Source organism: Apus apus, chromosome 2 (genome assembly GCF_020740795.1).
Source record: "Apus apus isolate bApuApu2 chromosome 2, bApuApu2.pri.cur, whole genome shotgun sequence".
Classification (NCBI taxonomy): domain Eukaryota; kingdom Metazoa; phylum Chordata; class Aves; order Apodiformes; family Apodidae; genus Apus; species Apus apus.
The window spans coordinates 66,500,732-66,528,022 of record NC_067283.1 but is presented as its reverse complement, the minus strand read 5'-3'; the positions used below and the strand labels follow the sequence as shown (position 1 = coordinate 66,528,022).

The 27,291-nt window shown below is 40.8% G+C and overlaps 1 protein-coding gene across 6 annotated transcripts in view; it reads left to right on the top strand.

Moving 5' to 3' along the window:
• The window catches only part of HIVEP1 (HIVEP zinc finger 1), a 117,699-nt gene that overhangs the window by 67,827 nt on the left and 22,581 nt on the right, over window positions 1–27,291 (top strand). For 5 of the 6 annotated variants that reach the window (XM_051610498.1, XM_051610502.1, XM_051610499.1 and 2 more), the window contains exons 3-4: window positions 3,340–3,393; window positions 19,857–25,810. In XM_051610498.1, coding sequence (XP_051466458.1) covers window positions 3,340–3,393; window positions 19,857–25,810 — 6,008 coding nt within the window. Of the gene's footprint in view, window positions 1–3,339; window positions 3,394–8,667; window positions 8,746–19,856; window positions 25,811–27,291 lie in introns of those variants that run through there. The other variant, XM_051610503.1, reaches the window with a different exon arrangement.

The window sequence follows — 27,291 nt, the reverse complement described above, 5'->3', positions numbered from 1 at the left end:
TGTTTCACATATGGCTAATTTAATGAGACACAAGAGAAGGAAATGACTGGATAATATAAATTTGATGTTAGTATGCAAGTTATTGTTGGTGTATATGGAAATAGTCAAGGGACAGCCAGGGAGGCTGTGGTGGGTGTTGCAGGGAGGAGTGGTTCAAAGCCTGTTCCTCCCACAGCTGCGTGGCAGTTCAGGATAACTCAGCTCTTCCTTCCAGCCTAAAACGTGGTTTGTCAGGTAGTCACCAATATAGGATCTGCTATTATAAAATTTGTAAATTTTAATTAAAAAATCAGTGTGATTTCAGTTGTAATGTAGAATATATTTTAGTTTTATAATAATTCTTAAAAATCATTATACAATTTATAATAATTGAATTTTTAAAATATCGTTTAAAAATTCCCTGCAGAGTGGGAAGCAGCTGCCACAGATTTTTACACGGCGGTGTTTAGGGTTCCTCTGTGCAATAAGAAAGGCAGGGAGCTGTGTGATATGGCCCATTATGAGGATGTGGTCCTCAATGAAATGTGTAGCAGTGTTAATACCCATGCCACATTTACGGTCAAAATTGGTGTCAGGTTCCAGAGTAAACACTAAATCTTTTCACTGTTCATGATGCTCAAAACTCTTCTGCACAGAGATACCTCCATAGGTAGGAAAACATACCTACAATAAATATAACTCATTGGGGAAAACATATCGAGAGATGAAGGAAGTGTAGGAGACCTGCTGGCTGTGCACCAACCATATGCTTAATTATTATTTCTGTCATCTGTGTTTCTTTGTTTGGGATTACAGTTTGACAAAGAAGTCGTTGGGAATTTCTGATAGGAACTTCTATTTTTTTAATTTTATTTTTTATTAAATAAGAGAGACTTCAGCTAAGGAGATCAAAGCATTTAATTTTTCTGGCAATCTAATGTAGCATGCTTCCAAAATACTTAAGTAATTTTTCTCTATAGAACAGGATGATCGTGAAATTATATGCATCCATTTATTGTAGCACTTATGTGAAATATGCAGATAATTCTCTTAATAATGGAACTGCAGTTGTCTGTGTACTTAACCATAAATGCTGGTGACAAATCTTTTACATCCTTTCAAGAGATAAATACTGTATCTGATCCGTTAAATGTGTCTTTAAGCAAAGGAGGAATGAGTTTGATAGCCTGTCTGTGGTTTGATTGCTGCTTGCTTTCTCGTAAATCTTACAACTCTATTTACAGGGTTAATTTATTGGTGTTTACTTTTTTTTCCTGCATGTTCATGTAAGTTCATCAGCTGTCATGCAACTTTGTAAGCTGGTTATTCCATCACCTTTCTGTAAAGCAATAATCTGTGGGAAAACAGCCTAAGATCATTAGATATGGTTTTCTGCAATAGCATTAGTGGCACACATATATAAAAGATCCTTTGTTTATGTTTCCTGTTATTTTTTTTTGTTGTTAGGATTTGTTATTTACATTCTATACAAAAGCTGATATGTACATACAATATTTCAGCTGTAGCTGAAATCCAGGAAGTTGTTAAGTATGAAGTCTTCATTGTTTAAAGTAAGCCTGCTTAACTGGGTTGGTAAAGAGATAGTGAAAGGTGGTTTTTCTCTTTCTGAGTTGCTTGTCTTCAGCAGCCAATAAGCCAGTACAAAAGAAACTGTGTGTAAAAGGTGCCTTTAATATATTTAATTGTAACTTCCCTTTTTATGTTAGTCTGGCTAATCTCAAAGGAAGAAGGATAGGGTTTGGCTTTTAAAATAGCAGTGGTGATCTTTCTTGTTAACAGTTTAATTCTCTGTGGCTTGGGGAGTCTGCTCAGTGAACATCCTTGTGAGATGTTTTGATGCATTCCCTGGGACAACATACAGGAGAGAAATTATGGAGCTTTAGTGAGGTAGGGAACCCGGTACTAGTTTTGAAAGGTAGAAATGCAGAACTCCAGCAGGCTGAACAAAACTCAGTCTTAAAACCTGTGAGAAGGGTTTGTTTCAGTCACAATTTTTCAGTTCTACTGAGAAAATAATTGGAAAACAGATGGTTCCAGTGTACATGAGTGGTTCAGCTCATAAATATTAAGGAAGTCACTTTAAACAACTGATTTAAAATTCAGTTAAAGAAAGGTCAGTTTTCTGGAAACCTTGCTTTGTACAGAAACAGTGAGTATAAGACCAAATAACAGCCTCCCCACTCATCAATAAAGGGGGAAAGAAAGGAGGACTCTGCAGAGCTGTCCTTGTCCTTCTATGTGTAGCAGTCATGAAGTCTGGTGTTTCTTGAGTTGTACCAGTAAAGTCGGAGAGGTTTAGGATTAATCCAGTTCTAGACTCATAGAATGGTTTGGGTTGGAAGGGACCTTTACATTCTTTCAATTTAATTTTGTAAAAACCATCCTCACCACAAAAAACCAAAACAAACAAAAAAAAATAAACCCCAGCTTTCAGAATTTTGGATAATTATCAATAACATCTGAAAGGTATGTTCCCAGATCAGATCTTGATCGGTCAGGCTGTAGTTTGATGTAAAGCTCAGCCTCTCCCAGTGCTGCTGCTTTTTACCTCTTAGCCTGAAGCTACTCAGAGGACTGCTTGCTACCAAAAAGAAATGGATCTCAGGTTTTTATTCATACCAGTTGCCCCTTTTCTTGCTTCTTGCAAACACACATACACACGGAGAAGGTGAACCTCCTTCCCACAGGATCCTCTGTGCAACAGCAGCAGAAACGTGATTCCCTTCCTGGTACCGATGTGTTTGGGGGGCAGCAGGTGAACCTCTATGGGCAGGGTGAGCATAAAGACTCAAGACCTGTTTTTGTTCCTGCTGCGTGTATGTGAATTTTGGGTAGTTTCACTAGAATAAGCACAGGGCCACTGCTCACCCCCTGCTGCTCCCGTGTGACAGTATTGGCTCTGCCGCTTCACCTACCAAATCCTGTTTGCTCATTTGTGTCACCGTGTTTAATGCCACATTGTCTTGTTCTAAGAGCATTTTTGAAAAACATATTAAAATACTCTGTAATGCACTATAATGCCTATTCTGAAGAGTCCCCTGACTTCATAAATTATTATAGATGGTACAAAACTACATCGGGATTAGCTGTTGACAGCAGATCCAGTGCCAGTGCTTTTCTTTCTGCAGTTCCGAGTAATTTAACATGTCAATAGCCTTGCTGGTAAAAGATGATAAAATTTTTTATGGCAGTATTACTCATAATGTACTGCATATTTATGGGTGAATGGTATTGCTCCTAAGTATAAGCAGATAGCTCAAGACAGATTTCAGTAAATGACTTTCTAAAATTCTAAATTCTTTAATACAGGTATTTTAATAATGACTTTCTTTCTTGCAGATAAAATTGAAGAAGCACAAAAACAACTCAATGGAACAGAAGACCAACAGAGAGGTAATAAACAAACCCAAAAGATAAAAATTGAAAGAACTGCATTGCAATTCTTGAGGCTTATCCAAAGCTTTCAGGCATCAGTGAAAAGATCTTATTGGGCTGGGTGCCGGATGAGGCCCCAGGCAATGTCTGTCTGCAGATCAGGGGCTGTGATCTGTAACACCTCAATTTTGCTGAGACACAAAGACTTTGTTTTAACCACTTGAGTAGCTGCCTTGACCTTGATGAGGTTGCTGGAGCTGTAGCATTAGGGATGAGCCTAGGTTATTGACTGCAGCCTGTGCTAACCATTTGGCTCATGATATGATTTACCTAACGTTAATAACCATGTTAGGTTTATGGCGAGCAATATGTGAGGATTTCTAACATGCTGAAGGGGGATTGATCATCACAGGTTATTTTAAGAAACAGATGACCTGTGACAGATTGAATCTGTGTGTTAGAGCTTGGAAAGCTGGTGGAGAGCCGTTGCATTTCAAGGCTGGCTGACTGCAGTGGTACCTGTTCCGTGGTGTGATAAAGCTCATCTACACACCTGCAGAGAAGTCCAGAGAGACACTGGTGGGAGGGAGCCCAAACAGCACTTTGCTGGGCTGCTCCCAGGCCCATCACAGAGAGCTGTGAAAGGTCCATCTCCACAAGGCAAGAAGGGCACAGGGGCAGGCAGGAACCCAAATTAAGGACTCAGAGGAAGCGAAACCTTGTCCAGTCCCTTCCCAGGGCTGTCCCAGCAGAGCCTCAGCCCCAGAGTCCAGGTGTGAAACCCATCACCATGAGCCAGCCATAGGGAGGAGCTCTCCAGGTCACTTTTTGGACTAAGGGCAGTGCTAGCTGAGGGTGTGGGACCTGTTGGGGGATGCAGGGGAAAGCTTTTGGTGACTGCACAGGGCATCTCACACCGTGAGATGTGTAGGACAAGAATCAAAGGTCGAAAAGGGAGGGATTTAGGTGATATGGGAAGGAACAAATGTGGGAAGTAGAGGGAGAACAAAATAACAGGGTCTGTTTGCATGCTAGCAGAGTGAGTGGCTCTTTACTCTCTGTGTGTATGGGGTGGTCTGTAGTGCAGCAACTGGAGTGTGGGTGTGATTCCTAACAATGATCATGCCAGATGAGCCAGTGAGGAAGTGAAAAGAGCTGGGGGTCAGGATGGGTTTGGGGGTCTCTGAAGACCACCTCTGGGTCTGAGAGTGGCTGCTGGGGATCTGTGTATCCAGCCATATATATGTATATATATGTATATATGTGGTGTGTATATATATGCTTTGTGTGCATGTGCCTGTTGAAAAACTGTGTTCAACCTCACTACTGGTTGTACCTGTGTTCATGGAGCAGCAGCAGCCTCTCCTCTCTCAGGCTGCTGGATTTGGCATGAAATACTTTCCTTTAATAGTACGAGGTGTCAGTGATTTGTCTTGTTCAAGATAGGCATTCATCCCTCATGGTAGTTAACTGTCCTTCTGGCCTGTGACCCATCTGTGAACAGCATTGTAAATTGTTGATGCTCTATCCTGGAATCAAAGTTTATTATCTTTTGAAACAATGAACTTCAAAACCTTTTGGAAGATGAGAGAACACAACAAATATCTAAGCAGATCTCAGCAGGGCCCATCTGGCCCAGTATTCAGCCTCCAACAGAGGCAATAGCACATACTGCTTAAGGACAGCACATAAGCCACTTTATGTCATCCACTCCCCTCACACTGTCCATAGCCATTGGATTAGGGATGTCTGCCTTGTCCCTGTAGTACCTAGACATTTATGGAGCTGTTATCCATGAATCCTTTTGATTAAATGCTGTCTGCATCCAGTGCAGCCTGTCAGCAAACTACAGATGTTGACTACCAATCACATTAAAAAAGTGCAGTTTTGTATCTTTTTTCTCAATTTTTTACTCATTTCAACAAGCATTTGATGAACCTCAGTTCAGGCATTGTGCAGTTTGTTAAAGAGCACTTCTACAGTCACTTTATCCACTGTCTTAATGATTTTGTAAACCTTGCCCATGTCCCACTCAGCTTTCATTGCTCCAGACTCATGACTGGTTTAGTTTTCCAAGGGAAGGTTTGATGGACATTGTCTTGTATGGACAGCAGGACTGGGAGGTTGAGGTTGCACCTACATATTTTTTGAAGGAGGCAGTGGAGAAAAAACCCAAAGGTGGCTAGATGGTAAAAGCACGCTTTTTCAGTACAGAGACTTTTCAACAAAATAGACTTTCTACTAAATCTTCTTTTGGTGTAGTGGATTGTAGATAAGTAGTATTGTCACACAAGCATAAAAAACTTGGTGGTAAAGTATTGCTGTGTGCTCTTGCTGCTGTCGGTCTTGCAGAGGTAGTACTGCACTGGATTATTTTTTCGTGATGGACATGTTGGAGCTACAGTCAAACTAACCTCTGCTTTCAAGCATTGGTTCTCACACATGGCCCAGTAACACCTTTGCACAAAGGAAGGCAGCTTCTCTAGTGTGAACTTTAGGATATACTCTGAAAAGGACGAGGTTGCCAAGATTTACCTGATGGTAGAACTCAGCTCTCAGCATCTCAAAAGTCAGAGAGACCATTGCTTAGTTTTTTACTCCTAATCTGAATTAATATGGCTGCCAATTGAATATTTTTTTTTGCATAGAATATTGTTCTAGAAATAACTGAGATAATGAGGCTACTTTTTTCAAATGAAAAATGTTGTCTCTCATTTCTTTTGTAGTTTCTTAAATGTCTGAATAAATAGATTTCTTGGTGATATGAAGTAAATAAATTTATTTATTTGGAGCTTTAGAATCTGAATGCTACTAATATATATATATATATGTTTTGAGCTAAACAAGTAAGCAAGAATGTGCATGTATTCACACAAGTTATTTTAAATCACAATCCAGTGTATACAGATTCATGTGAAGTATGGTTATCTAGTTTTCCTCTCTGTTAATTTTTTTTGGTTTTTTAGTTGATCTAGATCACTTTAGATTCATTTACTTCCTATCTGAAATGAATAGGGAATGTATTTTCTGTGGGGTTTATCACAAGGTAAGTGCTGCTCTGTCAGTAGCATTAGTGGCACAGCTTATTTGCAGGAAGAATTTTTCATAAGTTTAAACATGCCGGGTTTCTGCTGACTAGTGTTGTGCACTGTTCAACTGTAACTTTAGATGTGTGGGATTTAAGTTAAAGTTAATTGACTAAAAAAATGTGTATTTAACACTTCATTTGTGCCATTAGCTATAGTAATCCAATTAAATGCAGAACGGAATAGATCACTATTAAGCACAGAGAAGACAGTAAATGAGCAGACATAGTTTTCAAGTTTGCAGACTTTATTTAGTATAAAGTTGCAACTGGAAGACCTACTTTTTATTTTTTTGAGTAATTGTCCACAGCTACATTCAGATTATGGATATTCACATGGCTTGCCACTAGAGACCAGAGACATGTCCATTAGGGTCTATGCTTCCCTCCCCACTCACTCAGTGAATCTTCTGTCATTTAATTTGCTCTCAAGTGCCCAATTGCTGCTATGAATTTTCAGGAAGAGAAGCTGTGCTTCTCTTTTAACTTTGATGGTATCTCCCAAGGCTGTTTTATACCCAGGTGCATCCCTGCTTTGGAGTTGAATTGCATCTTCTCATACACATAGAAGGTTTCATTAGTGTGACAGTGAAGATCTTGCTCCCAGCGAGTGCTCCACGTAGTGTTCTTTAAATCCTGGAAGGAGTTATGAGCTTGAACTTTGAAAATTCCTCCTTGGGAAGGTAGTGAAAGCTTTCTCTGATGTGGGATCCAACATGTGTCATGGGCTGGAAGGCAGTCAGCCAAATCTGACTGCTTTGTCTTTGACCTACCTCTGGCTATCCTTCTAAGAAAGCCATCCCAAGAAAGTCTCTCTGTCTTCTCCCTTCCAGACTGGTAAAGTCAAGTCCTCTCAGATCCTTGTGATTACCACAGAGGCTTCTGATTTGCTCATCCCCAGAACCAGTTCAGCCACTGAAGGCCAATATGAAGCACTGTAAGCATTTGTTTTCTTCTTTGTAATTTGCAGCAGTTTTCTGCCTGTCAGAGCAGCCTGGGTCCTAGGTACATCAGCTCCACCAACACTTTCATTGCATTCTTTAGGTCTGGTGGAACTAACTTGGTTATCACCATATTTTGCACCAGTGATGCTAAGACTGCTGCTTAAATCTCTGTCTCAGCTTCTGAAACTGTTCAGGGAACTAAAGTTGGTGATAAACTCCAGCAACACCAAGATTTGCCATAAAGTGGATGGCAGATCCTCAAGGGAACCAGCTGTGTCCCCTCAAAACTTCTTGTGCACCCCCCAGCCTGGTTGCCGTTGAGGTGGTGTGAGGAGCAGAAAAAGGCCTTGACAAATGTAAATACTGCTCAGCAGTAACTAAAATGTCCTTGTGTTATCAATGCTGTTTCCAGCACAAATCCAGAACAGAACCGCATACTAGCTACTATGAAGAGAATCAACTCTAACCCAGCCAAAACCAGCACATGCAGGAGAGGTAGCAATGGGTAGTTTTCTTCAATAGTTTTGTATCTGTTTCTTCAATAGGTAAAATTTAAAACAGTTTACTGGTTGCTACTACAACCTATATGCAGGATAAGAAATCCATACTGCACTCAGACTTCCAGTCCCCCCTAATGGCACACAGGCATCTGCCAGTCTTCTCTCCTGATCCCTTCCTGGGACCAGCAGATATCTCTCTGTCTGGTTTCAAGGAGAAGCCTTTTTTCAACCTGTTTTGTTAGGGGTCAGAGGCTTTGTATTATCCTGCTGCCTCAGCCATTATAGATGACTTTACTCAAAGCATGGGAATATTTACCTGTTGTACACTACCATTCCTTCAAGATCTATGCTCTGTAGCATGGACTAGGATCCACGTTCCAGTGGCTCTCCTGACCTTACCGCAAGAAAAGACAGTGTTGTAAATAGCAGAAAGGAGTGTTATGTGTTATGTGTTATGTTGGTCCCCTCAATTTCATCAATTCTGATAGTGAGTACTCATTTTTGAGTACCCACTTGAGCTGAAAGGGTCAGGTCTGTCCTTAAATGATGTTAAGGTCTATTTAGCACCTATTATGTACACCATCTGCCCATAAACCAAGTTGCTATATTTTCTCACTCCCAACATTTTCACATTTCTTAAAGAGCATTTTAAGTTTATTGCCTACTGCTGGAGATGCTGCATGTGAAATTTGAAGACTATACTTCGTATTCTCCTGCATCTTCTGTTTCAGGTCATCAGCATAGCTGTTTACTTCTTGGTCTGTGAAGGTAGATTTCACCTCTTCCAGAAGTCCAAGCTGTTGTAACAGATCTATCTTGATGATGGAGTTCTCTTCCAGAGGTATCACAAGTTTCTCCCTAAGGCAGTATCTGCATTTCACCCAGCTCAATTAGCTTTACAGAATTTTATGCTTCAATATTAGTAGTGCCTTCTTCATTTACATCTGTAGATATAGAAACATTGTTGGCAGGTCCAAGCCTTGATTAGTAGTTGCTTAAATAGCAACAGGATCTGTCAGTGTTTCCTGAGAAACCACCAAGACAAAACCATTCAAAGCCTTGGTTTGGACTCAAGTAAGGTCCAGGCAACTTCTGGTGTGCTGTCGAAAAACACCTTGATTTCCATTATCTGTCATGGGGCTACGTAAATCCTCGGTCTGCACTTTCAGCGGGTGCTAATCTGTCTCTGAAGCCTTAAGTTTTGACACAGCATTTGGAGGAGTGGCTCTGTAGTCACCATTTGCATGCAGGACTGAGTCTCTGTTCACTGTCTCATGTCCAGGCGTAACTGTGTTGAACCACCCATTGAATGAATGTTCATCTGAGCTATTGTGGGAAAAAAAGAGTAAAGAAAGGAGACGTTACATTCCAGCAGCAGATATTCTCTGAGATGCACAATCTACAAGCACATATGTTCCCCTCCCACACTTGCAGTCCTTTCAAAGTAGTGTGTTGGCATGGAGGAGAGGCAACTGAAATTAAATGTCCTTTACCTTGTTTGCCCATCTGCTTTTTTTTTTAACCGGAATATTATTTTTCTAGTAAACTGAACAGCACTGAGATTTAGGTGAGGAAGTTTGTCATTATAAATGGAAGCATGAAACTTTAGTTCAGAAATGTAAGTTCTGCTGCAGATTTATGGTAAACATGCTTTGTATCATCGGAGTCTTTCCCAACCCTCCCTACCTTATCATCCCTCTGGTTAAATGAATGCACATTATTGACAAAAGCATAGAGGGAGTTTCAAATATATTATTATAAATATACCAGCATTCTCCCTAGATTAACAAAACGTTGCATGTGTCTTACCTTACTTACTGATGCCCTTTTTATGTTGCTTTGTCCCAGCTTACAGCTGATTCTCATTGGCTCACTGTCTGGCCTCAAAGGAGCAGTCGTGTTCCTTCCCTTCTCTTCCCTCCCTACAGGTCATCCCCCTCTTGCTTCCCACCACTGCACCTCTCCCTGGCAGAAAGCAGATGGGAGCACTATGTCCTGGTGATGTACCCTGCTCCCTAGGTCATCAGCTCGGGTCAATGCTATATTCTTATGTTCAAGGGTAATAAGAAATTGAATGAGAATGAGAGAGATCAAACAAAAATCTGGAAAGGTAATACTAAATTATTTAAGCATTTTGATTTACTGGCTTAGAGTGACCTCATCCTCCACAGATGTTTCCCTGAATTTTTCCTGTAGGCTTTCAAGCATCTGAGCTTTCTGGGCTCTTTGCTGCTGTGGTACCCATGGTCTATCATTACTCCAAAATATTTTCTTTCTGTTTTGTATTTGTAAACAAATGCGCCTTACTTTTTGGGCAAGACATGTAACTAAGATCCAAAATTTAATTTTATTATTTTCATCTTTCTGTGCTTATCTTCAGCAACCATATGGGCTAGAAATGCAGTTGCTGTAAATGGAAGTCTATAATCTTCAAAAGTTGCAAGTTACGGTAATGTCCTGTGTGCTGTTTAATGCTGGTGAGAGGATTAACTTGCCTTTCTATTTTTCTGTTCACATACACCAGATCTACCTACCTTTTACTTTCCAGATTCTGCAAACTACAAGCTAGCAATGGTATTTCATGCAAAACAGTTGTGCATTTTCCTGATGTCTGATTTCATAAAGTGTTTTTACCTACATTAAAATAAGTCAATGCATGTGTCTGAGAGGTAATTTATTTAAATTGTTCTGTGTATGTCAAACTATAAGGCTTTAAATCAAGAGAGAATTATCCTCCTGAAATATTTACAGCAGCTCAGACAGCCATGATTGGCTTAATGCAGGAACTGTTTGTGTTTGTAGCTCATGTCATTTAAGATCTCACATTTTTGTGAAGTCCCCTCTACTCTTAAAATCTCTGGTGTTTTCACATTGAGGGAGCATTGCATGCTGCTAGGAACAGCAAAGGTGACTTGAAAGGTCCCTTCTGTCTTCAGGCACATTCAAATACAGGGGTTTGTGCCTACACAGGACAGTGAGAAAACTGCTGACTTCTGTTGGAGCTGGCATAGTTTCTGATAGAGTTTAACCTCATTTTGGGGCAAACTGATAAAAATGGAAATGTTTACATGTTCTTTGCTCTGAGAAGCAAGATTAGAATATGTGCTTAACCCAGGGAAGTTTTCTGGCTTCTGTAAACCTGCTGGATTGTGAGTTAGTATCTGTATCTGTTATTTCTACTTTCATTTTCTTTGGTTAGTACATTTAGTTTAGACTACTAGCAGCTCAAATCTGCTCAGTAAATCCACTGCTGGTGCTAGACACAGCAAGAACTGGTATTGTTTTGACAGGCAGACAAACAGATTTACGGTTTTAAATTGAACATTTCATCCTTTGGAGCTATTATGAGAACTTGGTTAAAACATTAATGGAATGTTAAAGCAATAGTATTTTGACATTTCCTGACAAGTATAGTAAGTTTTCTGAGTGACAGTTCAGCAAAAGATATTCCAACCTGTGTTGGAGTGTCATTTTCAAAGGGACGTTATACAAATTGACATTACAAAACAACTGCAGAAAAAGCATCTTCCTGATAGTAAATGGGAAGTGGCTATTTCAAATTACAGTACATTGTTAAATCAGTGTCTATGTTTTCAGATGCAGTAACATTTTGAGCTTTACCCTGCTTGAGTGAATAGAAGGATTTCTTGCAAGTTTCTAAAATCTGAGGCCTGAACAAGCTCATTTTTGTGGTAGAAGGATGCTGAGCTAACGAACTAGCTCATTCAAGAGGCATATCTACACGTGTGTAGTAAATGCAATAGGTTGCTAATTTTAGCTGATGTGAGCTGGGAGCAAGCCAGTTGTGGAAATGCAAGATTTTTCACAAGCTAGCTCCCTTGTAGTCTGCCTTGGTTATGAGTAGTGAGTGCTTTTTTCGTACTTTCCACATACTTCTTTAGCTCAAGGAGTTGTTAATTTCTTCTGGCTTCCTTCTGAAGGGAAAATGTCATATATAAAGGGATGGTGGGTTAGATGCAGTGTACCACTTTCTGGTAGTTACATGCTACTGGCTGACCTGGATGGAGTGTTTTATAGGAATCTCCTAAAAAGGTGCACGTGTGTGTGTGTGAGAGGGTGAAAACAGAGACTGTGGCTGTCTGTGGAACAGGACAGGTTAGGCTGGAGAGAGGAGAGAGCTCTGAGTAGCTCAGAGGGTGTTGAGGACCCTCAATTGATGCCGAAGCAAACCTGCCCTGGGGAGATCATACATCACACCTCTAGCACTGTCAGACCAAGCTTCCATGATTAGGACATTCCAGTTGTCTAGATTTCCATCAAATCAACTTCTCCCACTTTTGTCATGTTCACAGCACCATTTAGTCCTAAAGGAAAGACCTGCTGTGGTGACTTTTCCTGGTCGCTTTGCCAGAGCTCCTTATCCTGTCTCTGCTTTAAAACAGTATGGTTGTTAGGTCTGAGCTCTTTGCTGCTCTCCCTTTCTCTTCAGTTGCTACAGGCAGTATGGAAATTGCTCCATTTGATCCCTGCTTTTCAAACGGAAGATATGTTAAAGAAATGCAGAGAATACAACAGAGGAGCTTGTTCTGTTTGAACATTGTTATGTGCAAAGAGAGTTCAGGTCCCATCTCGTTCCTTCCATTTCTGTTTTTTTTCTACTCAGTTTGGAGATTTTATGTTCCATATCTCATCTGACCAGATAGCAGTTGCTCATTGCTGATAAACCTTGAACTTGTTGCTGTTTCATGAGCCATTCTGTAATTCTGTTTTAATGGCCTTTCTGCTTCTGTGTGTTAGGGGTAGCAGTTGTTCTAATGGTTTATTAACCAAATCCTAACTTCCCAGTAACAACTGATAATCCTTAAATTGCAAGCAGATAATTTAATCATGAAACTGTTCACAACTTTGCCTAACGTTTTAAGATTTCCAGATGTCCCTGATGTATTTCAGTTAGTTTTTGGCAATATATTTTCTCTAACTGGTTATATTTAAACATCTTCATTCTTACATGAGTAACTGCATGGAACTGATTTTTGATGAGGCTTTAGGAGCTTGTTAATTTGCCTTTGGGGAGGCATCCTCTCTTTTTTCATGTCTTTGGAGTGCCTGGTGAAGAGGAACTACTTCTCAGACTGGGATTGCTGGTGTTGATAGCTATCATAACGTTGTCTCTCCACCTGCTCATAGTCAATGTACTTTACTTTAGCAGCACTTAAGCAGTGATTACTCTTCTTATTTTAGGATTAAGGCTTGTGTTTAGATTAGGTGTATAAAATTGTTAAAGAGCTGTAATGCAGAGCTAGTAGTTAAACTCAATAGAGCTACCTAATGTAGTAAATACTTTTTTAATTTTTGAGCACATTTTAAAACTACTGTATGACTTTGCTGAATGTTGTTTTATTGACATTTTGTGTGATTAGTTACCCATTAACCATAGGTGGTGTGGTCCATGTTCGTCATTCTTGTGGTGCCTTTCCTATCTTTCAATGAAATGCTCAAGTTCTGTGAAACTTTACAGTGGTTTAGCCTCTACTGGTTTCTTATAATACATAATGGTGGGAAGTCTCTATCAGTATCAAGTGCCATGTTTCCTTTTTTTATGTTTCCTACTGGGCAGGAAATTAGCGCTTTTTGGGGAAAAAAAATTAGCCATTTCAGTTTGGCCAGAGATTTTCAGATGTGCTGAAATGTTGCATTTGATAGCTGTTCACATCTGGATGTTGGCATTTCTCAGCTGAGGCTCAGTGGTCAAATGTTTATTGCTGTTTGATCTTCATGGTCTCCCTCATTAGGCACACCCTTCTTACAGCTAAAGCTCTGTTGCTTGTTACTTTCTTCACTCAAGCCAAGAAGCTAAATGCTCGAAAGGAGGCCAAGCTCTTCCTAAGAAGATCTTTCTTGGCCTCACTAGTGTAGGCTGTTCTTACAGCCCCTCAGAAGTCTTTCCATCACGGTTGTCTTGATGTGAGTAGCCATGACTTGAAAAGCCAGCCAGCCAGAAAGCCAGCCCCAGACTGCAACTTGTCATTTACCTTTACCTGTCCCAAGGCCAGACAAGAGTTGGCAGGCTCTCACCTCTGGGATGAAGCTGTGTCACCAGGGAGCTTCCTGATAAGTCCAGACTGTGTGCCTCGGGGCGAAGGTGTCTCACTTACCTTATGCTAAAACATTATTGCCCAATTTTTAAAGGTATTTCAGCTAGGGTGTGAGGAGAGCCCAGAGTGCACCTTCCTCTGTCGCTCTGCCTTTAAACCTGTCATTTGCATTATTTCACTTACTAGGTTCTCGGGCAAGAAACTTCTGTGTTTTGAATTAAACAAGTGGATCATTTCTGTGTCTCTTTATCCCAGCTTCAGTCAGTCCAGACCGTTACTCTTCCCTTAGTGTGTCTTTGCAATTCCAGCACTGGTGAGAGAGGTGCTCAGACTGGGGCTCAGGACCTCTTGCTCACTCCCACACCGTATCTTGTCTCTCAGGCTGATCTGAAATACAGGCAGGCCTGTTCTTTCAGGAACATGTTACTCAAAGGCAAGAAATACTTCTTCCTTTCCCTAGTCTTACCATCAAAGTGACAATTCACCCCTGTTAATATAGAATTAGTGTAAACAGTAGATTGTATAGTAAACTATACTTTACCATTTGTACTAAACGTTATTAAAAAATATTTAGCTGTTGTTAATTATTGCTTATTTTTGGTAGCCAGCAATGTGGCTATTTCTAGGAATGTATTTAGTTGAAAACCTATATATTGCATATAAATAGACTTAGAAATAATGCATACAAATAGACTTACATATAAAGCAATGCCAGGTACATCTGTAGTCATGCTAAAGCATGTGGTAGAACAAACCAAACCTTTTTAGATTGCATTGCCTTCGTTGAGGTGCCTGCTAGCTTTGCCATCTGTGGGGTGAAGTGTGCACAGAATTTGCTAATGTGATTTGTTTGATGGTGGAAATTGCAATGAGAAAAAACCTCATTAATTTAGGAAAAATATTTACAGCTGTACTTAACATGAAGAAGGCAGTATGAAACTAAGGAGACAGTAAAAAGCAAAAGTTTAATTAATCCCTGCTGCATTTAATTGAAGTTCTGGTGGCCTTACATTTGCCAGCAAGACTTAATTCTCTATCTCATTATCATAATCTTCACTTATTCATGGAAACAGACCCAGTGGGGTGATTCATGAGTGCTTTTGATAGTTTTGGTTAAATAAAAATAAAATAAGTATCAGATGTTAAGAATAAGGGTATTTTGAATATCTAAAGACATGGGAAAGCTTGGCTCTAATCAGAGTAAGGTCCATCGTAATGGTCTTTCTCTTTTGAAAAGCCTTCCACCTTTGGATCACTGCCATTGTTAGGTGTCAGAATAACCTTTGAGCTGTGTGTTTAAGACATCAAATAATATTTTATCACTTTCAGAAGAGGCTTGATCTTACTTGCAGTGCCCTGGGAGCCAAAGCACAGATTTAGGAGCTGAAGTTTAGGCACTTGGATTTGAAAATCTGGTCTCTGTATTTAAGCCCACAATGACTTTTTTAAAATTTTGCAACATGAACTAATCACATGAGATGAAAATTGTGCCTTTCATTTGCTGGAGGGGCAGGTAGTGGTTTTTTGCTCCTTGTTCCACAGGGTAGCACTGAGAGAGAAGAGAGTTTGGTGCCTCACTTTGGTTCCCTTTTTTTTCTCTTCCTTTTTCTTAAGTACAAGCACGTAACTCTATTAGAAAGGAGAGAAAGAGAGTGGGTGTTATAATAACATGTAGGCTTTGAGACAGGCAGTTCTGGAAGTTATTTAAACAAAACCATTGAGATCGTTTTGTCAAGACATTGTCTAGTTCACCAGTGAATGCTTGGGAGGAACAAATCAGATCGCTTATACTTTTCCTTTATTTGCTGCCTGAGTTATGCTGCCAGATTGCTATCTACACCATCACACCTGTGTTCTTTTGCTCTATTTCCTGTGCACAGAGCGAAGTGCAGCAGAGAAGTCAGAGGTGAACAAAGTCAGGTTTAGAAACATCAGATTTCCTTGTCATGTTTTGAATGCAGAATTCATACTGAAGGAAAAGAAACTGAGAGTCTTGGTAGCAAAGCAGAACAAAGCCAAGCAGGCAGAGAGTGGAAGAGATGCTCCAGTGTCCCAGGGATGTGAAAACTGAGGCGTTGAGCACAATGTTACCTCTTCTCTTGGGCTGGATAACTTAATCCTGTTTGAGCCTTATGAAAAATATGCTTTTCAGACATCAGATTGAGGTGACAGCATTTCTCAACAATGCCACTTCACCACCTGAGAAAAAGGGGAATTATCACCGAACGATAAGGGCTTTGTGGCTGCAGAGGGAGTTGAGCAGAGTATGTGGAGTGGCCAGGAGCGAAAAGAAGAGTGGATCAACTTCTTTTTTTTGTTTGTTTGTTTTCTTCCCCACATGAAGGTGTTTTTCCATTTTCTTTGTTCAGTCCAGCTTGTTGATGTGGGTACACGGTCCTGGCAAGTTATCATGCTCCTGAAAATCTGTTGCTCTGACAGGCAGAGGAGCGTTTAGCACTTTCTGCCAGTTTTGTTGTTGCCTCTGGGAATATTGACACAGTTGATCTTTGTGCAGGCTTGTAGCTGTAGATTAACAAATGTGGAATGGAATACCTTCTGCATAAACCAGGAATACAAAAAGAAGGCTTATATACAGATGGAATGAAAAGCTAAAAATAAGTGAAACGAAGTTATCGAGGATCCCTTTTTTCCCCTAATAGGCTAGAAATTTGGTTGTTAGGTGAATGAGGTGAATATTTCGGTTAATAATAAGGATTTCTAAATTATCAAGGAGTAAAGTAGAGCACAGGACTTAAACTATTCTTAATCCTTGTGGAGCCACTGTTGTGAAAGTACATTTTACAGGATTTTTATAGGGAGGTACACTGAAGCACTCGTCCCTATCTCTCGAATCACAAAAGGTGTAGAATCCAAAATATGAGTAAGAAACTAGTTCTCATTATTTCTTTAGACTGGAATTTTATTAGTATAGAAGCAGCACAATTAGTGGTTGTGAAGATTAAAGAAAATTACTATTTCTGTATGGAATGTAATGCATAACTTGCCTTTGTTTATTCTTTTGTCTTTCCTTTTCAATTTGTAAAACATTTTTTATGGTTTGGCATGTGCTGAACACCACTTTTTAGATTATGGGAGATTCTGATCTTGTATTTGTAATTAATTCATACATTTAATTATTTGATTGCTAGGTTAGAGATACGTTTTTACTTTCTTGAAAGCTTTCTTTAGCCACATTTCATCTTTCAGTTGTGTTGGTTTCCAGTTCACTTGCATGGTGCAGGCTGAGTATGCTTGTTTCTCTGCACTAGATGGTTGCAAGCCAGGATTCACAGTTATTTAATATTCTGAGGCATCAGGAGAAAACACAGAGTTTGATTGTTCAATTACTGCAGTATTAAACACCTCATTCTTTTTTGTGCATGTTCATGTGCTTGGATATTCTCAGTTCCTGGCACTTTCACCTTCCTAGCTATGTGTCATCTGCCCAGCTCTTCCCCTAGTGCTCTGGTGCAAACACAGGCAGTATGATCAGTGTGGAGGTGTGATTGTGCCTGGATAAAAGCTGCAGCATCTGCATAAAAGAAACCCTATTACTTACACTCAATTAATGTGACCATGCTTCAGAGAGATCACCAAACCACAACTAATTGCACCCTTTTATATAATTGCCTTGTTATTTTCTCTTTGATTGTCTAAAACAATCTTCTTGTTATTGAAGAAAAAAACAGTTGCAGTAGACTATGAATTTTAAAGAAATCACCATTAATAATATTGATGCTAACTTATTAGTGTAAGCCACTTGTTTGATTGTGAAGCAATGGAAAGGACAAAACATCGCAATGGAAGATGGCTCAGCTTTGAATATGTTAAATTCAGTCTAATACGAATAGGTTTTGGTGATAAAGCAATAAGTGCCAAGTTCATTTAAAGTTTAAGTGAGCTATTACTGCAGACATTTCTTTCTGGATGATCAAGAGGAGTGCAAAGTCCCCATATCCATGATTCAGAGCCAGTAGTTCTGGTGAGGGATTATCTTTTATGGGACTGCAGCGTGTGATCACACAGTCTCTTAGTCTTCACAGTTAAATTTCCTCTGGTTGGGTTGTGAGAGGAATAGGTCAGGTTCTGCAGAACTTCCACAATTGTAATACATTATGTGTGGTGTGTAGTCTTTAATCTTTCAATTTGCAAGGAAATCTCCTGAATATCCAGTCACTGTAAATGAATGTGTGTACATTAAGTTGGCATCAAGTTGGAAACGGGTTTTGAACTTCCAAGTGTCTGGCATTAGCACACATCCCAGCTGGGTTATACTCTGGCACGGCGAAAACATAACATCTTTTTGCCTTTCTTTTCCTGCTGGTCTCTCTGCATTCTGTTCTGCTAGACAAGCTTCACGCATTGCCTGGGTTTCCTTTACGTAGAGCAGGAATTTCACGCTGGATTCATCAGCTCCAGTATCCCTTGTCAGATGCACACTATGCGTTGGCTTTCCTCCCACTGCTGTATGGAGGCCAGCTGGTGTTCCTGCAAGAGGATAGTCCTCATGCCACTCAGAGAGAGCCGTAGGGTTGATGGGTACAGGGAAGTCTGAGCTTTCTCCTCTTAGCCTTTTGTGAAGTTCGCTGTGAGAATTTGGTGCTTTTGTACGTTGTCCTAAGGTGTTTCTGTACACAGAAGTGCACATAAGTCTCTGTTCAGGAGTAACTCTGTGCAGGTAAGCAGGCTACATGGAGTTGCACAGTACTGCTTCCCAAAATGTGTATGCAGCTGAACCTTTTCAGAGGCATCAGCCCTCTAGTCACATCAGATTCTTCCTTTGCTATGGATATTGACAATCGACCTAATTAATAAGTTGTAAAAGCTTAAGGAAAAAAGGATTTGCATCCATTTCATATTTGGCTTCTTCTGCCCTACCAGTGATGGTAGCTAAGCAGCTGTTAGGAAGGAAGTAAAAAAAAAAAAAAATAATTAACTAACAGATTAAATATCACACTGTTGAGTTAAACAAAGGTGTGCAACATTGGGTATCTATTAAAAATAAATAAATAAAATTGTAAGTAGCAACACTGAGACTCAATCTGTAGTATTTTTTTGTTATTGAGGAAATTGGACTCTGTACAGCTAGAAGTACATGATACAGAATTATTCTGCTGAATAGTGTTCCAATTCATTTGCTCTTCTCCACACTTCCGAAACTCCATGTGCATACCTGCTTAAAGTTGGCAACCAGTGTAGCTAGTAATGAAGTAATTAAACATTAGTTTATTTGGTTTCATGATGCACAAATAGAAAATCATTTAAGTGTGACTGATTTTATTAATCCACAGTAGTTGCTCATCTGAAATGCTATTGAAGTTCAGTAATTGGAGCTCTGAAAAACAGTATTGGACAGATGGCGTGGGTGCTTGTGCCATTTCCATGAGAAATCAACTTACAAATATAACCATGAGGGATCTGTCTTCATTCTTCGACTGCTGCAACATATAGATGGAAAAAGTGACAAACATGACATGAAAACGGATTTGTGTCTTGGTTCTTCATTTTCCTGCTATAATGATTGGAATTTTTAAACAAGTGCAAGAGAGAGGTTTCTTTTCTATGTTATCTGAAAAAGAGTTGCTATAAATGCTAAAATATTCTTTCAGTAGCTTTTCTTTTCTTACATTTCCTTTGAAGCTTTTCCTATAGTGAAATACTTTTGTAATGTCTTGCAGCATCAGTTAGAAAGCATTGCTCTTTGTAGATGAAAACAAAATAGATCTTCGCTAAGATATATTTACTGTTTAAAACAATATTGAAGGCTGGAGAAACCGACAGTCCTGTTGCCACAGGGCTTACTGTTGAAACTTCGAGATGAAAAAATGGTATAAATAAAAATATATGGCTTTATTGAGTTCTAATATTCTTTTTTTTCCTCTTTGTGTTTTAACAGAAATCACCGATGCTGGTACTAGAGGAACCCAAGATACAGTTAAGGGTGTGAAAAGAAAAAAGATTGTGACTGAAAACCATCTAAAAAAAATACCAAAATCGCCTTTAAGAAGCCCCGCTGAAGCCAAGATTAAGCAAAATGTAGACCCTTCACCGCTAAAAGCTCTTCTGGATGCCTCTGAACATGCCACAGCACAGGATCACCTACCTGTGCAAAATGGAAATCAATGTACCAAACAAAACGGGGGATTGCTTAGTAGTGAGATAAGCGTTGAAACAACCAAATCTGAGACATCAGTGCGTACAAAGCTTTCGTTGGTGCATCAGTCCTTAGATTTGGGTAAACAGGCTGTGGAGGATACTGATGCAAACCAACTGAACTCACCAGGGAAGAAGTCTCTCTCAAATTCCTCATCAAGCAAAACAAAGACTGACAGTAATGAATGTATTAATGTTGTTGATCGCAGTACATCATCCCCATGTACACGTACTGCATTCGATGTCTTATTAAAAGCTATGGAGCCTGAACTGAACACCTTAGCACAAGAGTGCCCCCCTTATGGGATGCAGGTAGAGAAACTGAGACCAAATAAAACTGTAAGCACCTCTTCTAGTCTCACATCCAACACAGTGAGCGTCCAAAACCAGTCTGCTTTGTCACAGCATGAGTTTGCAGCTGGACCTCACTATTACCCGTGTACGTCAAACAATGTGCATGTAGCAGCAACAGCCAAGACTGGACAAGCACAAGGCCAACTAGTTTCTCATTCACAAGACCTTATTACTAAAACCAGTCAACAAAATCATCAGGTTGTTATGTGTCCAAGTTTCACTAGATCGCTGGTGCCACAGCAGAGTCAAGAAAACCCCAAGCTCCAGCAGATTTACAGCATAGCAGTAACTTCGTCTGTGGTTCACACCTCATCTTCCACTGTAACTCAGGTTTTTCCTCAAAACCAGTTAGTAGCTAGTTCCTCTTCACCTTTGTCAATTAGCACGTCAAGTTCGACACACTTGTCTGTAGGTCCCATGTACAATTCAGCCCAGATCGCATCAGTTGTAAATCATGGTGTGGAACAAATCTGTAACCTCTTGAAAGACCAGAAGCCTAAGAAGCTAGGGAAATATGTCTGTGAGTATTGCAACCGGGCCTGTGCCAAGCCCAGCGTTCTCCAGAAGCACATCCGATCCCATACGGGAGAGCGACCGTATCCTTGTGTGACATGTGGGTTTTCATTTAAAACCAAAAGCAATCTGTACAAGCACAAAAAATCTCATGCACATGCTATCAAACTTGGACTTGTCCTACAACCAGATTCAGGTGGCCTCTTCTTATCCAGTGACTCCGACAAAGCACTTAGCATTCATTCAGATGTGGAAGAAAGTGGTGAAAGTGAAGATGAAGGCACTGCAGATGAAAGACAAGATGATCAAGAACTGGAACCTGCACAAATAGTGAAAGTAATTTCAAGTGCAGAAACGTTACGGAAAGGAAGCCCTATTCCATTAAGCAACCCAGACTGTGTACCAGGTGACTCTTCGTTACATGATACAGAACCTCAATTAAGGGCAGCTTTACCAAAAGTCGTAGTTCATCCTGTAAATGTTTCTCCATTAAGGGCCGATAGCCCAAAAGTAACAGAACCAGCACCTGAGCTTGCTGCAGCACAGAGAAAAGGGGATATTAAAGTGACAGCTCTTCAGTCAAATTCAACACATACATCCTCATTCAAGGAGAACGACATAAAGCAACATCAGAAAGTAGAAACGGGCCTCCTAGAGGAACAGCTGGGATCTGCAGTAGGAGCAGTCCATGCCCAGCTCCAGAGACAGCAGGCAACTGATGGTTCCCAAGATCAGCAAGGAAAATGTCTTTTGAGCCCCAGAAGTTTGGGTAGTACTGATTCTGGTTACTTCTCTCGTTCTGAAAGTGCCGATCAAACAATGAGCCCACCAGCTCCTTTTGTAAGAGGACTGTTGACCTCTGAGAAAGATCCAAATAAAAACCTGCCCTCTGTGCCTCGAGCAAGTGGTGTGGTAGCATCAATGGTGCAAACTGTTTGTGCTGAAAAAAATCTGATTCTCTCTGGCCAAATGAGACCCCCCATGGCAACAAAAACCCTTGAGGAGCGTATCTCAAAGTTAATTTCTGATAATGAAGCTGTTGTGGATGACAAACAGTTGGATAGCGTGAAACCAAGAAGAACATCTCTTTCGAGAAGAGGAAGCATAGATTCACCAAAATCCTACATATTTAAGGATTCTTTCCAGTTTGATTTAAAGCCCATGGGAAGAAGAACTAGCTCAAGCTCTGATATACCAAAGTCTCCTTTCACACCCACTGAGAAATCAAAGCAAGTTTTCCTTCTTTCTGTACCATCCCTTGACTGTTTACCTATAACACGAAGTAATTCCATGCCTACTACCAGTTACTCAGCAGTACCTCCAAACGTAGTACCTCCCCCTCATCCCCTTCGAGGAAGTCAGTCATTTGATGATAAAATTGGCTCTTTATACGACGATGTTTTTGTATCAGGACCTGCTACTCCACTGAACCAAGGCGGACATCCTCGGCCCCTTGTTAGACAGGCAGCAATAGAAGATTCTTCTACTGGTGAAAGCCAAGTTCTTGGACCGGTGCGATCTGTAGAAGAAAGTTATTTAGGGTGTAATTTATCAAATGAATCTTTATTGCAAAGGAGTAAGTCCCTGGCACAGGGGTCAACTTTAGAAAAAACAAAGAAGTCCCCTCAGGTGCGAGGAACAATGTTTGAGTGTGAAACCTGCAGAAACAGGTATAGAAAACTGGAAAATTTTGAAAACCACAAGAAATTCTATTGTTCAGAGTTGCATGGACCTAAAACTAAAGCAGCTATTCGAGAGCCTGAGCATAAAACTGTTCCAAATAGTACACAGCCTCAAATTCTACACTACAGAGTAACTACTTCAACTGGTGTCTGGGAGCAGACACCCCAGATAAGGAAAAGAAGGAAAATGAAAAGTGTTGGCGATGATGATGACCCACAGCAAAATGATACGAGCATACCATCAAAGAATGCAGAAGGTCAAAACAAGCCAGCAAATTCTTCCAGTCTCTCAAAACATAGTGCGACAACAGTGGTAGGATCACAACAGCCAAACAACCTTCTACTTCAGAGTTCCCAAATTCAGCTTGTGGCTCGAGGCACAGATCAGACTACCGAGCCAAAGGTGGCTCCACTCATGGAAAAGCAGGCAAGTTCAGCTGTGCAAGAAAAGGCAGAGTTGAAAAGACAGGGGACTGGCATTTCAGTAATACAGCACACCAACTCGCTGAGCAGAAATAGCTCATTTGAGAAATCAGAGTCGTTTGAAAGAGTATCACCAGTTTCTTCTCAAGAGCCCAACAAGGTTGCAAAGCACCACTCTTTGAATACAGTTGTAATCCAAGAGGATAGACACTCCCGTCTGAATACTCCCCAGCATCATCCACCCCTGTCCTCAGAAGCACCTAGAGGGGAAATTCAGGGAAGCCAAATAGTTTCCAATGAGAGAAGCACACCGCTTCAGCCGTCCAGACTTGTTCGCCAGCCTAACATCCAGGTTCCTGAAATACTGGTCACAGAAGAACCAGACAGGGACCCAGAAAACCAATGCAGCGATCAGGAAAAGACAGAAAGGTTTAATTGGCCACAGCGCAGTGAAACGCTGTCAAAATTGCCGACAGAAAAGCTTCCACCGAAGAAGAAAAGAATTCGCTTGGCTGAAATGGAGCATTCGTCTGCTGAATCGAGCGTTGACTCCACGCTTTCCAGAAGCCTAAGTCGGGAGAGTAGTTTGTCTCATGCCTCCAGTTTCTCAGCCTCACTTGACAAAGATGAACCTTTGAAGGCTGAGAACCCTCCCAAAGCAGAGCCTATCAGTAAGTCGTCAGAATTCCTCATGGTTCCTGCTGGCTCACATGCACTGGCTGTGCCTGGCCCTCATTACAGGGAAATGAGACGTGCTGCCTCGGAGCAAATCAGCTGCACGCAGCCTTCAATGGAGGTTGTGGACTACAGGAGTAAGTCTTTTGACTGTGGAAGTATGTCTCCATCAAAACCTGCCTCGCTGGTAGAGATAGCTGCTCCAAAAGTGTCGTCTGCAAATGGAATTACTGGACATGTGCCTCTGCTGGAAAGGAGGAGGGGGCCATTTGTAAGACAGATATCTTTAAATATTGCTCCAGAAAGTCATCAGCCTCAAGTTAAATCGACTGCCTCGTTTCAGACAGGTCACGCTGCAGATGTGCCCACAGTGCCATTGCAGAAGCTGCAGACCTCTGCGAAATCTTCAGTAGAGTTTCCTTCAAGTACTCAGCATTCACAGGCTCACTCCAAGCCTCACCCAGCAACTCAAAGTTGTAACCCTGTTAGCCTGTCTTCAGTGCAGCAGCCTCTAGATCATGTGTTGAATAATGAGGGGCAGCCACCCTCAATGCATCAGCCTTCCCAGACATCTACTAAAACATCAGCCCAGGGGGAACAAGTGGGCATATATGCGCTTCCTTGTCATCCGGATGAAAAAAAGGATTGTTTTGCTCCAAAGTATCAGCTTCAAGTTAAAACATTACATATAGGTCAGCCATACTCTTCTAAATTGCTAAAAAATACTTTATCAACTCAGACGGTTCCGAGTCAAGTTGGGGTGGATCAGAATGCATCCTCCTTTGAAATGCAGACTAAACTGTCTGACATGTCTAATCCATACTCTGTGCCTCCTCTAAAGCAAATTGTCCCTAATAACTGCAGCAGTCAAATACATCAGATTCCTCCCTTCGTGGTTCCTGTCCGTATTCACAGCAGTATGCCCTCCTATGGCTTTGCAACAGTTACACCCCTGCCTCACATTTTAGTGACCCAGGATCAGGTAAATCAATCTGTTTGCAAAACAACCGTTGCACCAGTGCCAATGCTTGAAGGCAAAACTCAGCTGCCAAAATCTCACAAAGATCAGCAGAGGACTTTGCCAAATTCATTTGAATTTGAAAATTCACTACCAGAAAGTGGAACCAGAAATTCACCTTTATCAAGCTCTTTGAATATTATTCAAAAAGTGCCAGTTAGCGGACTCTTCCCTCAGCAAGAAGCTACAGCTTCAAGTAAAAGAATGCTTTCCCCAGCCAACAGTTTAGATATTGCCATGGAGAAACAGCAAAAACGTGTTAAAGATGAGAGTGGAGCTGCTTGCATGACAGATAATAGACCACTGCATGCACTGAACGTTAGATCTAATGACCCTTCTAGTAAGCAGAAGAAACCAGTTTTGGTAAGACAGGTTTGCACCACAGAGCCTCTTGAAAATCACCTCTTAGATCCTGAGGGTGTTGCACAGCACGAAAAAAGCAGCAAAGCTGATACTTCAGACCTCCTGTTGCCTGACTGTCATTCCTCTGACACGGGGGTTTCAGAAACCCTGAAGGAGTCACCAGAATCTGAAGACCGTAAGTCTTCAGCATCGCCAGCATTTGTAGTTAGAAAACCATCTGAATTGTCTCCAGTGAATAATCAGAGTTCTCTCTTCAAGGCTGTAAGTAGCAGTCAAGAAAGAAGGTCCCCAAGTAGCAGTAACGAGAACAAGCAAATCAATAGCCAGGGCCAAGCAAAGCCTGTAACTACTGTGGCTGCAATGAACACAGGAGAAATACAGAGGTTGTCATTTCCAAGCCTCAAGACCTCAACAAGTTTTACCTGGTGTTACCTCCTGAAGAGAAAACCATTGCATCTGCTGCAAAATGATCAGAAAATCTCAGCCTATTCTACCTGGACCATTAGTCCCAACAATCCCAATCCACTTGGTTTGTCGACAAAGGTAGCTCTCTCCCTCCTCAACTCAAAACAGAAAGTTGAAAAATCTCTGTACACGCAAGCAAGAACTACTCATCCCAGATCTGATGTCTTGGTCTATTCAAGCAAGTGGAAGAACAGCTTAACCAAGGTACTTCAGCTATGCTTGATGTATACTAATCATTTACAGAGGATTTGCTTTGGAAATCATGTTTGGGTTTTTTTTATTTTAGAGAAGGTAATATGCCTGACATGTAGAATCTATGTGCTTATTTATTTTAGTTATGCTGGATCCAACTGCTAAAAAGATCTTAAGTAATTCCATTAAGAAACCTATTCATAAGGATTTATCACTTTTCATGGAAATTAGTGCCTGGATTTAGATCTGTATTCAATGTGGCAGGAATGCTTTTGGCTATTTTATAAATGCAAAGGGTAGAAGAAAAATACTTCTGACATAAATATTTGTTAAACACTTTTAACTTAAAACAGGTTAATTTAAGATCATAATTGTATGTTTTGCCTTAAAAGTCAGCTGGTATTTTCTCTTATAAAAGAGGGCTCGGCCGGAACAGGTGTCCATGGATACGCCATGAAAATATTTTTCACTATTGCTGATCATCTAACGGTGAGAAGAGCAGTGTGGTGTTTCCCTTTCTCCCACCTAGGTTAATTGGTGTTGCGTAATAATGACAAAAATAGCAAAATTTAAAACAAAACCACGGCTGCCCTAAAAACGCCAACAACTTCTTGGAGTGATATTGCTCCAAAGATGACATTGAATCTTGCACAGGGCAACAACCTCAGGGCAGTGTTTGTGACTCAGGTAAAATACTGCATTGTTCCAGAGTCAGATGTGACAGAGCCAAGAAGGCACTTGGTCTTTCCTGAGCTGTGGCAGGGGACACATGTGATCAGGGTGTCACTTGCTAACAGTTCTGATACATACAGGACCAAAGCTGTGCATGTTTGCACTGTCTTTGGCTTTCCTTAGGACCTGAACCGCCTCTGTGAATGGGTAAACGTGGCTCAGTACCCTATGTAGTGTGACAAGAGATAGCCATGCCTATTTAATGGATCCAGTATTAGTTTTACTGTCCCATGTAGTGAAGTTGTAAAGCTTTCTGAAGACAGCTTTGGTGTACAGCACAGTTTCACGCTCTTCTTTCCTCTTAGCTCTTGTACATTGTGTGTTTGATGCCAAACTTCTCTTTGGAGCTAGCAAAAATGGGGCGTTAGCCATGGGCCTCCCTTTCTCCAGAGTACTTCAGCTGTCTAGGACATAGAAACATTTTTCTGGGGAGGTTAAACACAGCCGTAACTTGTCTTAACCCTGCAGTCTGCCATCAGCAAGTCTTTCCAGGCATCAGGCCTAGATTGGGATCTGTAGGGCCAGCAGTGGCTCTAGAAGAGGCATAGCATATCCTTGGGAAAAGATGGGTATTTCTGTGGATGCTGAGTGACAGATACTGTTGCTGTCAGAGGTCACCTGGGATGTTTCTGTGTTTGTGAAACGTTTTGCTCAGATACAGAGTTGTCAGTGGGGAAAAAAGCAGGAGGATGAGAAACTGTGTAAGAGGAAGAAATAGTTTCAGAATTACAGGGGGAGTTAAGAAGATCCGCTGAAACCCG